The sequence below is a fragment of the Limanda limanda genome, chromosome 9 (assembly GCF_963576545.1).
Source record: "Limanda limanda chromosome 9, fLimLim1.1, whole genome shotgun sequence".
In the NCBI taxonomy this organism is placed as follows: domain Eukaryota; kingdom Metazoa; phylum Chordata; class Actinopteri; order Pleuronectiformes; family Pleuronectidae; genus Limanda; species Limanda limanda.
In genome coordinates, this window is record NC_083644.1 from 17,105,023 (window position 1) to 17,120,803 (window position 15,781).

The 15,781-nt window shown below is 44.1% G+C and overlaps 1 protein-coding gene across 1 annotated transcript; it reads left to right on the top strand.

The window, feature by feature from the left end:
- The first annotated feature begins 2,146 nt into the window (after positions 1-2,146).
- Positions 2,147-15,622, top strand: ankrd24 (ankyrin repeat domain 24). Its single transcript, XM_061078772.1, has 21 exons — positions 2,147-2,218; positions 2,514-2,644; positions 3,112-3,200; positions 3,309-3,373; positions 3,461-3,518; positions 3,756-3,826; positions 3,939-4,045; positions 4,545-4,717; positions 5,292-5,314; positions 6,699-6,788; positions 6,896-7,015; positions 7,144-7,273; positions 7,437-7,600; positions 8,894-9,033; positions 10,485-11,272; positions 11,365-11,681; positions 12,469-12,702; positions 13,775-13,951; positions 14,029-14,190; positions 14,302-14,367; positions 15,554-15,622. The coding sequence occupies exons 1-21, from the start codon at positions 2,147-2,149 to the stop codon at positions 15,620-15,622; spliced, it is 3,246 nt and encodes a 1,081-aa protein (XP_060934755.1).
- Positions 15,623-15,781: the final 159 nt, after the last annotated feature.

Consider the following 15,781-nt stretch of genomic DNA (forward strand, 5'->3'; position numbering starts at 1 on the left):
TATGAACACATGTAACTTTCCAGGAAGTCTGCACGCAACACATATGTTGACCCTCGCTGCCAATCAAACGCTGATCCGGCGTATTTGCGCATCGCCGATTGGCTGATTCGCGACGGAGGCGGGCTTATCGGTGCTGCGTCCAGGCAGCAGTGACTCCAGTGTTTCCACTGAGCAGCAGCTGATGGGACAGAGGAGGAGGAACTCACCTGGAGCAGGACCGACCCCCACAGGTAGGCTGCATGCTGCTACTGCTCATACACTACATCACATAGCAAGTTCAAAAAATGAGTGACACCTACATGTTGATTGGAGTAAATATAAAACCACCTGAGACACATTGGATAAGATGTAACTTTCAATAACATACTTATCTAATAGTTATTAGTAGTGTGTGTAATTTGTCTTATTTATTTCAGTGTATATGTGGAACCAAGTGGGGAAATACAAAAACCCACCGAGATTGATTGGATAAGCTGTTACTTCCAATAGCATACATCTATAATGACTACTTTTGTTTATTTCAGTGTTCATGTTGACACAGTGCCTATCGAGTGATTATGAAGAGTCTGAAGGCAAAGTTTAAGAAGAATGAGGTAAGAGACATCTGTTGAACATGTACTATACCTGTTTTCTTACTGTACGTCCACAGGCTGTGTAGAGAAATAACCCTTTCAAGGGGTGTTTTTACCTAAAAAGGTTATTGTAAAGATATCACTCGTGTGTGTGTGTGTGTGTGTGTGTGTGTGTGTGTGTGTGTGTGTGTGTGTGTGTGTGTTTATGGGGGGCGCTGGGATTCAGTGTCACCGAGCAACAGCAGGAGAGCAGGTCTGTCTCCAGACTGCTGCTATAACCAGAGATCTCAGGTAGCCTTTAATTATTCACACACACACACACACACACACACACACACACACACACACACACACACACACACACACACACACACACACACACACACACTAGGAATCAAGGAACTCCTACTTCCCTGCTGTTGCCGCTACATTACCTTGAAGAGCTTTACAATGTGGGGGTCAACCTAGTTCTCTAATGTGCTGCATTTTTTAAATTTGAAGATTCTTTTCCTGCTCCGTGTAGCAGACTGGCTAACTGGTGTCACAGACCTTGCTCCCCTGCAGCGCCGGTGCACAGGTCCACGCAGATAAACCTGCAGCTGCTGGCTCCACAGTGTGGTCTGAGCATTTAGATCCCGACGATGCTCTTAACACCATTATACTCTGTTACTATCAGGTCGATCTAAAGGGAAATTCTACCTCCCTGTTACCTCGGACTGCACACTAAGTGATCCGCACAACAATGGTGACAAAGCTGTTCGTCTTGGATGATGCTGATAAATAGTTTCACTTAACAGCCAGACCGATATATATATAGATAGATAGACAGACTAATTGATAGATAGAATGATTGATTGATTGATAGATAGATATATGAGATACTATAAATAACCGTCCTAACCAGCAGAACAGAGTGCAGCTTGTCCAGCCCGTTTCTCCTCTGTGCTGAGTCCTCACATCACACAGGCCCGGCTCGCTCTGTAACTGCAGAGGAACAGATCTGTGACGCTGCCAGCAGGGGAACCGTGCAGGACCCGAAAACAACTTATAGAGAGACAGAAAACAGAGGCTGCTGCTACACAGAGGAAGATAAATGATATGAGATTATAGATCGGGGAGGACAGGGATGAAAAGAAGGAGGTGGCAATGTGCATGTGTTTGTGTGTTTGTGTGTTTGTGTGTGAGGTGCAATGGTAAGTCTGTCCGTGTCCCTGCTAGCAGCAGGATCAGGAGGACAGGATGCTGTTTTGGATGCGGACAGGGAGTTGCTGCAAAGGCAGACGAGAGCACAGAGAGCAGCAGTGTTACTGTATGGATGTGTGTCTGAGTTTATGTGTGGCCAGCTTTTCTATTTCAGTGTAGAATAAATCGTCTGTTATGTATATCACCGATGTGATGCTGTGACCTCTAAGGGATTTCAATTTAATGTTCAACTGAGTTCTCTGCAGTATCTGGTGTTATACCGGACTTGTTCTGCAGCCGGGCATCAGTGTGGGTTGTCAGCCAGGACACAGGGCGCTGGGTTTGTACACTGTGGCTGTATTTAGTTGAGTGTGTGACGTCCTGTTAGCAGTATGGATCCTCAGCAGCCTGTTTTTAGCCTGATGAGGAGTTTTTTTCCTTGTCTCAGCCTGCTGCCGCTGCCCGTAGGTATCTTCTCTATCGAGCCAGTAAACAAATTAATGAATAGGCAAGAATACTGATAAGTTTTCACATTCTACTCATGAGATTTCTTTCTTAAAAGTATGTAACTCGCAAAACTACCCTCTCAATGATCTCAGGCAAAAACAACGTATTTCATCATAATGGGTTGTCGCACATTCTAATTTCCTCATATTTCTTTTAGCAGCCCCTCCCCTCTGTGGTATGTTGTGAGATATGCAGTGTGGTATCAGTTTCCTTTGGGGCAGTGCAGGGTGATGACCTTTTCTCCCCCCTCAGAGTCAGGACTGGAGTAAGAGTGATGAGAGGCTGCTGCAGGCCGTGGAGCAGAATGAACCCGACAAGGTCTCTGCTCTCATCGTCAAAAAGGGTCTCTGTCCCACCAAGCTGGACGCTGAGGGCAAGTCGGCGTAAGTTGATCATTAAAGATTTTTTATTTACTATGGAAATTTCACACTGACCTTTAATAGTAAAATAAAGGGTAAAATATAATTAACAGTAACAAACAAATCATTTCTCATGTAACATAAGTAATTTTTCATGGAAGGACCTACCAAACACTGATGACATTTTTTAGTTTTATCACCTTCTCTCTTTTGCTGTAAATGGAGCCCGACCAATATGGAATTTTGAGGCCGATACCAATGTTTGGTACTCAATACATCAGCCAATTTTGATATTTTAAAAAATGGCAACAATTCCTGAGAGATTGTTTGTAATTGAGTTTAGATGTTTTACAGTTTAACCATTAACATTGTGTAGCATTACTTGAACCATAGTTTTTGAAAAATTCCACAGAATAAGACATTTTAAATGGAGAAAACAATTCTCATTTCTCATCTCTAATCACAAGTATTGTCCTTCCTCTGTGTCACAGTTTCCACCTCAGTGCATCCCGAGGCCGACTGGACTGTCTGGAGGTTATCATCTCTCATGGAGCCGATGTGAACGTCCCTGACGGTGCTGGTACGGTATTTCATTACCCAATAAGACTTTTATCTCTAAAGCCAAGGTTGCTGAATCTCATGGCTCTTGTTTATAAATGTCTCTTTATTTCTGACTGTCTGACTCCAGGCTTCAGCGCCCTCCACCTCGCAGCCAAAAACGGCCAATCAGAGTGTTTAAAGAGACTCCTACAGGTAAAATACTTAGTTGCTTGGTAAATAGATTAAAAGCTTGGCAAACTAATTTGAAGGGATTTCTAATTTTCACGTTTTGTCTGACAGGAGAGACTGGCAGTTGATTGCATCGACAGCATTGGCAGGACACCACTTCATCATGCAGGTAACACTTACACAACCACAGCACTTTGGTTACTGTGGCCAAACAGTTACATACTCACATAGTGTGAGACACAAACACGCTCCCACCCTAATATTGATCCAACTCAAATAGCATATTGAAAGCAAATAGGTGTTTATGAACATTTAACCCCGACACTGAATCTTGTATCCATCATTTCAATATGTAAGTGTATGTTTATATCTGGATGTCAACCATAGTTCTGAATATTGTCTGCAGCGGTCAGTGGCTGCTTGTCCTGCACTGAGACCCTGTGGGACTTTAAAGCCGATCTGGATGTCCAGGACAGTGTAAGTTATTATTACAAAGATTGTGTATGGCTTTTGATTTACTATTGGTTTGATTACAACCAACGTTGCTGTTGCCGCATGATGTTTGTATAATCTTATTTGTCTGTGTTAGGACGAGGCCACCCCTCTGATCTTAGCAGCTCAGATGAGCAGAGTGGAGCTCTGTGTGTTCCTGTTGGGACGAGGTGCCAATGCTAACATTCAGGACAACCAGGGAAGGTAAGTTCTGGATGCAGCTGGATTCTCCTCTGTCCATCTCAATGCTGAAAGGTTGTCTTGAGGCAGACTGGGACACGATGCAGAAACCTCTTCCAGATTATTGTCAGCAGTAGGGTTGTCTGGGTCAGGGTGCAGGGTGGATTCCTCCAGTCATTGAGGGTGTTTGGGGGGGATTATAAGGGATGAAGGTCAGGACCTCCAGCAGGGAGTAACAGCTTTTAATTTGGGTTTAGATGACGTCTAGGCGGAGATTAATTATCCTGTAGTTAACAGTCGCAAGGTGGAAAGACAACATTTATAGGTAGAGATAAGAACAATTTACTGATCTGTTGTGTACATTTACTCATAATTGATTCTGATACAATACTAAATGCAACACCGATACTAAATCATACAAGTCTAAATTGAATATGCCATGTGATTCTACAGTACTTCACAGATGTGTTATGGTAGATTCTGTATTTTCTCGCTATGTCATGATCCTGTATGTGAATCGCAGGTCTGCGTTAATGTTGGCTTGTGAGAGTGACAGTATTGAAACTGTAGAGGCTCTGCTGAGAGGCGGGGCCAACACGCAGCTGGTTGACGCCCTTGGACACCAAGCCACCGACTACAGCGTAACCACGGGCAACCAGCGTGTCTCACAGATGTTGCAAGATGGAGTTCCTCCAGGTACAGTATGAGGCCCGCTTGAACTTTTTTTTGATTTGGAGAGATAGAAGGGATGGGATAACTTTAAAAAAGTTAGCTAAATGAAACAGCTCACAACATGTGACAGAAACAAATAGCATACCATCAGTGTATCCTGGATAGATACAGGTTGTTATACTGTAATAAGACTGTAATAAGAGGAAGGGGATCAGGACGCCAGCTGGATGTGATTGTAAAGTTGGGTTTGTAGACGAAAGGAGTTGAAAGGCTCGTTCCACTTTTCTCTCCTAACAAAGACTCGGCTGTTCTATGAGAAACAGATGTGTGACTGGTTGAGAAAGGAGATGAAAGAGAGAATTAGGTGAATGATGCATGACCACATTAGTTCTTATTCTGCATTTTGGTGGATTTACGACAAGATACATGAAAGCCACTATGATATACTTATTACTTTATTTTAAAAAGTGGATGAAAGTGAAAGTGTGTATAGTTGTGTGTGTTTGTGTCTGTGTGGATATATTCTCATGTGCCTGAACCTCAGTGCTGTCGAGGTTACATTGTTTTCTGTGTGTGTCTTTCTCCTCTGCACACGTAGCTTCTGAGGGCGCAGGCGAGGAGGTAAGGTTGCAAGGCTTTGTGTTGCATCACTCCCTCCATCAATGAGCTCATGCCCCATTCCGGCCGATCATATTGTGCATGTTTTCCAATATGAGGTCATTGTTTTTGTGTGCAGCTCTCTTTTTTTTTGAGGGGGCTTATTGCTGACCCTTTGTCTTTACCTCAGTTAACTCTGCTTTTCCATTTTAAGTTGAGCTTGACCTCTGCTTGTCTGTGACCCCCCCCTCCTAACTCCCACACAGCCCCCGCAGGTCCCCTCAGGCGCCTCCTCAGTGCAGGGGGGGACTACCCCCCGCAAACGGAAAGCTCCTCCACCCCCCCGCTCTCCTCTCCAGGTACTGAAAGAAGCGTCTCAGTGGATGGAAAACACATTATTTAACCGCACTTAAAGGCCAGCCTTACAGTATCACCAGAATCACCAGTGCATATAACATATAAGATTAAACCTGTTTGTTTTCTTCATCAGATTCTGTCATTTTCAAAGTGACACACCCAAGAAAAGCAAAGATTTATTTTAAGACTCCAAGATTTGAATGTCTTTTTCACTACATTAGGCCAAGCATGCTACTTTCCATGGGAAAATCCAAATTTTGTGGATAATTTATACTAACTGTATTTACCTTGTCATATACAGACATAAATATAAACATTTTGTTTTGTTATAGGCTGATTTGAGCCCTGAGGAAACTTTGGGCACTTGACTATATGCTTCTGCAGCGTTGTGTCATTCTTAACATAGGTCTTTGCACAGTATTTGCAAATGTACACAGCCTTTCCTTCTACATTGGCTGGGGTGAAATGTCTCCACACATGAGATAGTGCACGTGGCATTGTTCTGTAGAATAAGATGAGAAAAATTGTTTGTAAAAAAACACTAATGCAATGCCAGAGATATAAATAGTTAGCCAAACAATTGGAATCGTCTGTGAAAATATTTTACAATTGATGGATAATTAATGGAAGTGGGCTAGATGAACAGATGAACAATCCTCAAGCAGCATGCTAATATGTTTTCCCCAGTAATATCATTGAAACTTACCTGACTAGGTAAGACTACCTGCACACTAAAGCAGGCCTCAATCAGCCCTGCTGTAGAGTGAAGGATGCTGGGAATTATCTGTGCATGTGATGGAAGAATGTACAGTGGAGGGTTGAAATCCAACGTGCAGCGTGTGCTGCATTCCATACATCTTTAAAATAGAGTTTTGAATGATGTTTTTATTGCTCAGCGTTTAATTTGCGTAGTTTTTTTTTTTTTTTTAATTCCCGAGCTTAACTTCCCATGGAAAGTTTCCGGAAATTTACTGGAAACTTTCCGCCCCTTTGCAACCCTAGTAATGACTAATAAAGTTAAATTTGATTGTTTTCTTTCTCAACGGTGCAGGTTTTGCCTCCCTCTCCTCAGCCCCGGAGTCCTGCTCGCCCCGGCCAGACCCCTTCTCCACAGCCTCCAGAAACACAGCAACCAGCCCAGGTCGGCTCTCTATTCTTGAGTATTGTGTAGTCATTTGTGATGTTCTCCCTTTGTAGTACATGCAAACTTGTGAGGTTGGTCATATTTGTTGTGGTTGTCTGTGTAAGGCGGAGGACGAGGAGGTGTTTGAGGAGATTCGACGGCTCCGTCTGGAGAGAGGCCGCCTGCTTCAGAAGATCAAGGCCTTGGAGCAGCAGCAGCAGAGCGCCATCTCCGCCTTGGAAGAGGTACTGCAGACTCAACATGAAAAATATTTAAACAATTTCTTGTAAACTTTCTCAGTACATCGCTGCGTGTTTGCATCTACATCAGAGAACATATTGTCCCTGTGTGTGTGTTTTTTTGTGCACGATAGTTGTCCCAACTAAAGCAGCGATTAGAGGAGGCCGAGGCAGAGAGAGACAAGCTGCTGGAGGAGCTGAAGGGAGATCATGGTATTGAGGGCAGTGACTCTGAGGACCTGGATGAAATGTTTGACTTCCCAGGTAGGTGATCTGTGTGTGCATGTTCTCCCCAGGGCCCTGGCACAGAGCATGCATGTACCTCCAGGCATGTATCCCTGCTTTACCATGTGGGCTTTCCTGCGTGTATTAATGACTACTGACTAATTATTCCTGTTGGTGGGTTTCTTTTGAACATTCCCATTAGAGAAGCTGCTCTCCAAGCGCTCCAGAGCCTCCCCTGCTCAGGAGGAGGACAGTGACTCAGCCAGTCCCTCCCCTGGACCTACAGACCCAGGAACTGATGCCGAGCTGCGTAAACAAATAGAGGAACTAACCTCGCAGAACTCCGAGCTTGTTCTCAAAGTACAGGTAACGTCAGGGAGAACACAAATACATAAATGCACGTAGCTAATGAACATAACACACTCACACCTACTGAGACACATGAGTGTGTGTGAATACAAATGTCTGAGTCAGTTGCATTTCTTTTTTAAAAATGTCCGTGTAAGCCAATGTGAGAATACAGAAGGAAAGTTCATGGAGAGCGAGTGGGCCTGTTGATGATGTTTCTAAGCCGCAGTGGACAAATAAAGAATACAAATACCTCAGGATGAAAAAGAGGATCCATACACGTGGAAAACATAGACAAGGATGTCATCCGCAAAAGATGAGGCTCAAGAGTTTTAGAGATAAGGCGCCACGCTGGTGATGATGTGCTGCAAACGAAAAAAATGTGATTTCCACAGTGGAATTCATACATCATGTCCTGCCTCTTGCATGCTCCTCCCTGACCCCACCCACAGAGTTCATGTCTGAAAACGACTTTACAAACCCAAACAGTCTCTTTAAATCGACAGCGATATTGAAGTGATTATTAAATGTTTTCCTGGCAGAAGATGAAGATGCTGTTCGGTGGGGGGGCTGAGTGTCCCCGGCTGGAGCATGAGTCATGACCACTTAAAGTTTATGGCGCTGCACTCCGGTGCACTAATGCACTGAGCCACTTGTGTTCACGCAGGTATAAATAGAACAACACAACATTTTGTAGTCATCCCTCACTAACTGGGTCCCGCTGGATGAACGGTTAAAGTTTTCTTTTAACACTATTCTCTCGTGTTGTGGGTTGCACCGCTGTATTAGCAGCTGTGATGTAGCTCTGTCCTGCTGTGTTTAAGAAGAACCAGACAGGAAAGTGGGGAAAGATACAATTTAAGAGAGGATGTGAGTAAAGAAGGTCAGAACCACATCTCCTGCTGTGATTTACTGTAAATGATGCAGAACAGAATAAGATTTAGAATGACTCAGGTTAATTAAAGGGAGGTCTGGGGATTTTAGTCATAAAGGTCAGTTTATTATTCTCCGGGAGTTTTATTGAGCCTGTGGAAACAGTGGCACAGTCTTCTGTCGATCTGGAGGAACTCTGTCTGAAAAAAACCTAGAATGATATCACCACGGCTATATGTGCTTAGGCTTTCATGTATAAATAAGTTATGTTTATAACAGAATCTCTGTTTCAAACTGGGAGTGTGGTGTTAAAAAGATGTGGAGATTTAACAGGCTATTGTTTTAGTCTTAAGCTATTGTTTTATAAATAAAGATTATATTAAATTAGGTGTTATTATTATTATTATTATTAAATGATTTTCTCTGTGTCGTATACAGATGCTGGAGATGTTTGAGAAGGACGACACAGACATGCAGACCTCCAGCCCGGACTCCGTCCCCTTAGCTCAGTATGAGACCCTGAGGAAGGAGTTTGAATCCCTGAAGGAACGCCTCTCTCAGGCCCAGGCTTCAGACGGGTAAGACTGATTCATGTATTTTTTCCATTCGAATGAGTTTCTCCCCTGGATTAAATTTATTCTGAGATGTGCACACCTTTGCTAATATCAGCCTCAGCAGTATCTGGTTGCTGCCTTGAACAGGGCCATTTTAAAAGTGCTGAGCGCTTACATTTCTCCTGCAGCATGAAGGCTTAGATGCTAAATGTTTGTCATCTAGTCTGTGATTTGTTGGTTTCTTGGTTTATTTTTGTTGTTATTTATCTTCTTTACTGAAGACTGATGAAATATATATGTATCAAAATATATGTACATTATGAAACTTCAATAATCAAGATTGTATGATGTATGGCTGCAATGATTTGTAGAATAACTAATTAGTAGAAATAATAGAATAGAGTGACGTGAAATATCTCACCTAGAAAATGATTCAATAATAAGTAATTTTTTTAGCAAAATGTTCAATGTTTTACTTTTCTAGTAAAACATTTGGTTGTTTATTTTTTATAATTGTAAATTGAATATATGTGAGTTGTTGCACTGTTCATGAGCATGGTCTTTTCGAACATTTGGCACATCAGGATAAAAGCAACACTATGTAACTTTTACTGAGCCACAGCGCCCTCTGCAGCCACACGTGGTCATTAATTCTGCTGTATTATAACAACACATCGATGAATGGGTAGAATTTCTGTCACTCTCCATGTAGGTGTTCGCATCCTATTGGATAGTTAAGCCTAAAGAATGCATCACGTTGTGTCCTTACGTCTTCCCACAGATAAAATACGCAAAGGAATTAGTTGGAGCCCCTTTGTCTAGACTAGAGCATCTGAGCTAACTCCGAACGTCCCTCAACATAGACACAACAATGTATTGGCCCGTTATCTATAAACTGACCTATGGTTATGCTTAGAGAGAAGGGAGTATCTGTGGAATTAGACAGGCACTATACTCATGTACAGATATGATGTGTAATATACATGGTATATAGTGGCATATACAGGTATGTGTGAGGATGGTCAAAAAATCCTCAAAACTCATGATTCCCCGGCTTCATAAACCAGAAGACTGTCGCTGCAACAAGTACACCAACTCTGTTAAGATTTTTTTATATTTCAACATTCCTCACTGAATATCGAATATAAACGCTAGATTTAAATGACCTCTTAGTGTTTTTAACTGATCTACTGTTCAGCATTACTGTCACGCTTCTCACAGGAGATCTTACCTGCTCACTTTACTTTCATAGAGCAAGAACAAATGTTTAGGGTGAGGAGTGGGAATGGAAGTGGCACCATTCTCCAAGTCATTTTGAAGCTGCTTTTTCACAGTAAAAGGTTGCATAGTGTTGCTTTAAACTGATTGATCAAAACAATGTTGACTTGTATGATGCTAGAACTGTTCCTTAATTAGTCATTTTATCACTAACTTTTGCGTTACTTGAGATTAATAATACTTACTTTCTTCTGCAGTGGTAAATCTCAGGAAGGAGGTGCAACCGCAGAGAGTACAGAGGCTTTGAAGGAGAAGCTGAGTGTGTTGGAGGAGCAGTTGGCCTCCTCCCAGTCTGAGCTGGAAGAGCTGAAGGAGCAGATGCTTCTCGGGGTGCTCTCTGTGGACTGTGGTGAGGGGGATACTGCCATGGCAGGTGCTGGCACTGAAGGCGGGTCTGGGGCTGCAGGGGAGGGTCCGAGGAAAGAGGCGCAGCAGCTGAGAGCGAGGGTGACGGAGCTGGAGGAGGAGCTTGCCAAGACACGGGGCGTGGAGGCGGGTCAGATCGGCCAGGACAGCAACACAATCAAACAGCTGAGGGAGAAAGTAGAAAAACTTCAGGCTGCTCTGGCCAAGAAAGAGTCTATGAGAGAAGAAGTGGCAAAAGACGGAGAAAGGAAAGAAACGGTGAAGGGCTTTCGTGACAAAGTGGCTGAGTTGGAGGCAGCCCTGGCAGAGAGCAGCGTCTCGGGCAAAGAGGGAGGAGCAGGGAGAGATGGAGATAAGGTCCGTCGTCTGCAGGAGCGTTTGGGAGAGCTAGAGGGGGAGCTGCGGAAGTGTGTCCCACGCTCTGAGCTGGAGGAGGTGCAAGTGAATCTGGGGCTCCAGTGTGAGCAGCTGGCCAGGGAGAGGGCAGCAGTGGCCAGACGGCTCAACGATGCCCTGCTGGATCTGGAGAGACTCAGGCCTCCTCCACGTGGTGGTCATGATGAGGAGGAGGACGATGAGGAGGAACACTCGGAGAGCTCGGAGCGCTCAGTCATATTAGGTGTGTAGTGCCATTTCAAAAAAACTATATGTATAATATTTAGATGTACGTTTGGGACTTCTTTGTCTATTTTCATGACTCTCTCCAATCAGATCCCTCAAGACGAACCTTGGCAGCAGTGACAGAGGAGCTGGATGTGGCCCGGCAGGAAGCAGCCCAGGCTCTGGATTGCCTGTGCGCGGAGCGAGAGGGCAGGGCACTGGACGCCCTGCAGCAGCAAGATGCGGTGCCTCTCTCAAAGCACAAGGAGGCGCTCTCCGCAGTGTCCGAACAGCTGGCCGACACGCTGCAGGAGCTCCAGGTGGAGAAGAACCTCCGTTGCAAAGCTGAGGAGCAGGCGGCCGCACTGGAGGCCAAGCTGCAGCCCATGCAGGACGCCATACCAAGAGAGGAGCATGAGAAAATCAAGGTCAGCAAGGACAGGAGAGGACAAGAATAATTAAATGAAGCAACTCGGGCAGAATGTTTAAATGAGAGGGGCAGGGGCACAGACAGAGATTAGAGAGGCTGGATAGAGTCTTGCCTCTACTTGATTTGAGCCATTTCTCACTGGACTACGCTTCTGGATCTGGTAAGAGTGGTCCCCAGAACAGTTAAGATCAAAGATGGATTGTGATTTCTATTTTAAGTAGTTCTTCTCACAGCGGTGTATGTTCAGGTGTTTGTGTCTGTTTGTAATTTGTTTTTTGATGCAATTTAAATGGAGAGAAACATCATGATTGAAAGCTTAGACTGACTTGTAATTTGTTGAGCTTGTGTGTTGGGGCTTGACTCGAAATGTGCAAGATGGTGTGGCATTCGTATCCAGGATATTTTAGATTCACTTCTGGATCCATCGTAAAGCACACTCTTGATTCTAGAGGGGCTAAACTCCAACCCGAGTTAAAGTTTATTTATCAAACCTAAGTTTTCTACCATTTGGAAATTGCAAGATAAAAGTATACACATTACAAATATTCACGAAAGGTTCCATTTTAAATGATTGTTTTAAAATTAATTAGGGATTAGAAAACTGCAAAAATGGGGTAAAAAGTCAAAGTAAGTGATATACCCATATTGTGGTACACAGTATATACAGAAATCTGAATAGGCTTGCAAATAGCTAAATGGAAAAGCCTTTTGATCACAAACTTTCAAATTGTCACTAGACAGAAACATGTGCTTCAGTCAGTCAATCGCTTCCTCTTGCCTCACAGGCAGAGCTCCAGCGCTCCCTGCAGGCCAGCGAGAGCAGTGCAGCAGCAGCACGGGACACCCTGACTGAGAAAGAGATGGAGCTGAGAGAACTGAAGTCCCAGAAGGCCACGGAGCAGGGCCTCATCTCCAAGGAGGACCACGAGGGCCTGCGGCTCTCCCTGCAGGTTGATATCAACGCCATCACGGCTCGTTTCAACGACCTCACCCGCAAACATGAGAAGACGTGCACCGAGGTGTGTGTGTGTGTGTGTGTGTGTGTGTGTGTGTGTGTGTGTGTGTGCTTACATGCGTGTTATTGTTTCTGGCTTCTCTCAAATCCTTTCTGATGCCGTCTCAAGCCACATTAGATGTGTTTGTGTCTGCCACAAAGTGAGCCATGTTCCGTGAAGGCCTCTTTCCTGCCTCTACATTATTCATAAGTGTATTACTTTCTCTATTCAGTGCCATCGTCTGTCTCACTGATCTCTCTATATGTGCTTGGTGATGCACTGAAGTATGTGCGCTATAGGATCCTAATGACCAGGTCACATGTGAGGGGGCATTTATAAATACTCTCTCTTTGCAAACTGAGTAACTGCTTTTCCAGCTCAGGTTTGCAAACACACTGAGGCTGATCAGGGGCCACATGAGCAGGATTTCTTTTATGTAGCTCATGAGTCCTGCTAAAAATAGAGGTCACTTTATTACAAAAACAGGCTGTTTGGCAACCTACACACACACACACACAAACACACACACACACAAACACACACAAACACACACACACACACACACACACACACACACACCTTAGCATGTAAAATCAAACTTGCCTCAAACAGAAACCCATTTATGGTTGGTGTGTAGATTTACTGGTTTACTCCTTAGTGGTTGTAGGAAGATGAAAGAGACGACTGTAACTCATGGGAAATACCCCTGAGCAAAACATTTAGAAAAAGGAAGTTTGCAGGAATAGATTTGACTGAGAAAGTATAGACGTTTTTTTTCTGCAAGTGCGTATTTTTTGCCAATGTGAATGTGTCTGTCAGTCCTCAGTTCAATTCAAGAACGATCATTTGTAGTGATGCACAGACGAAAGTGATATAAATGAAAGGCCATTGGTGCTCAAACCCCCTGTGATGTCATCAAGGTTGAAAAGGGGTGTGGTTGCATAGTATAGGGAACCTCCCACTGTGAATGGAGCGTGAGCGATAATTGTGAATGAATGGGAACATTGTATATCAGCAGAAAAGCATCTGAACTGGACATTTAACCAATCAGCGTTTTTAAAGTGACGTGATGACGTTGGTGGTTTTACTGGTTTAGGTGTTCCAGGTGCAGAGAGAGGCTCTCTTCAACAAGAGTGAGCGGCAGGTGGCCGAGTCCCAGCTGGCCACGGTGCAGCAGCGGCTCGCCGAGCTACAGGCGCAGTCCAACCACATCCAGGTGCTCCACAACAACGTCCAGGAATCCCAGGGCCTGGTGAAGGAGAAGGACCGCAAGGTGAGAGGGAGGGTGGCTGTTCAAATCTCTGCTGTTGAGGAAACTATCAGCTGACTGCTGTGTCTGTCCCTGTGCAGATAACAGAGCTGTCCAAGGAGGTGTTCCGGCTAAAGGAGGCCTTGGGAGCTCTTTCACTTCCTCTGGGCATCACGTCCTCCTCTTCATCCACCCATGTCGGTAACCCCGGGCAACAAGTGGCACTGCAGAACCGAATCTCTACACTCACCCAGCAGCTCCAGGTGAGGAGAGACCTGACACGAGACTGCATAATGAATTTTTTCTACATAACCAATAATAGACCTAGAAATATGAAAAATGGCAGTAACATTTGCTGTGACCTTTTTCTGCAGGACTGGGAGAGAAAGCACAAACAGGTGGTGACTGTGTACCGCTCACATTTACTGGCAGCTGCACAGGTCAGTTGAATGCACACATACATGCCAGAGCTCAAATTCAGCCTTTTGCTGAGTTTTATGGAGGGGAGGGGGGGGGGGGTTTCTGTGTAACATTGGATCTATTACATTCTTTTATGTGCGACTGGCTGGACAACCACTTATAGTCTGGACTGTGAACAGCACTGACGGCTGAATTCACTCCAGTTTTCAATGCAAACAATAAAAAGTGGGCAGCTACAGTTCAACATCTCTGTTTACCAGACAGAGAGGATGAAATTACAGAGGAGGTGCAGGGCTCAGACAGTTTCAGCATACAGTTCCACCACAGAGGTGTACACATTCATTATTACCTCCACCGAGGAGGGTGTGTTTTCACCCGTCTGTGTGTGCGTTTGTAAGCAAGATTACACAAAATCACTGAATGGATTTCCATATAACTTGGTGGAAGGATGTTGTTTGGGTCAGGGAAGAACCCATTCAATGTTAGTGCAGATCCAGGATTTCTATTCGCAGTTTTCTCAGGGATTAATTCATGGATGAGAAAAAAATCTGCAGCATTTGAAGAACTTTAAACTATGAGTGTGTGTAATTTGGTGCAGCTTGATTGAATTTAAGATTGTGTGAGGTATGCAGTAAAATTAGAGCTATTCTAGTTTGTTGGTTTGTTTTTAAGCAAGATTTCACAAAACTAGGGGACAGATTACCACAAAACTTTGGAAGTTTTGGTATCAGTAAGGGAAGAATTCATAAAATGATTAGTGCAGATCCAGTCATTTTTTCCCACTCTCATTAACATTATGAAATAGGGCGTTGTCTTGTTTAAGGGACTGATATTTATGAGTGGGAAATTTGGTGCAGATCCAGATGGTTGGGCTTCGGCAAAGGTACAGTATCTATTAAGTGCCATTCAAATTACCTTTTATGTTCACGGTGATGAATTCACAGTTTCATTCAGACCCGTTCATGGTTTGTGCTTTAACTTTTCAAGCATATCTTGTAAAGATATGGGGCAGCGCTGTTGTTATAGGCAGCACTCTGTGTGTGATGTCTGTACCTGGTGCGTCTGGCGTTGGATCAGAGGTTTTGTTTGTGTAGGTAACAACCTGGGTGCTGCTGGCGGGTCTGTCCTATAGAGGGCACTCTGCCTGTGCATATGCAACAAGGATTAATCTGCAGCAATTTTGCATCATTCTCTACTGCCCAACAGGGTCGAATGGATGAAGAAGTGCAGGGCATGCTACGCCAAATCCTGAGGATGACGCAACAGGGAAACTGATCCTTGAACCAATGTCTCTCTACACAATCCAGTTGCTCCACAGCTCAGGATAACGGACAGCAATCTGTGGGACTATTATAATAGAGATCTCCTCTAGAAAGCCAAATACAACTGATCCGTGATCAGACAGCTGCATGCGTACAATACAGTTACCTAATC

Coding starts and splice junctions, on each gene's coding strand:
- ankrd24 (XM_061078772.1), top strand. CDS start 2,147: ATGGATCCTCAGCAGCCTGTTTTTAGCCTGATGAGGAGTTTTTTTCCT. Junction 4,046..4,544: donor ATTCAGGACAACCAGGGAAG/GTAAGTTCTGGA, acceptor TGTGAATCGCAG/GTCTGCGTTAATGTTGGCTT. Junction 11,682..12,468: donor AGGAGCATGAGAAAATCAAG/GTCAGCAAGGAC, acceptor CTTGCCTCACAG/GCAGAGCTCCAGCGCTCCCT.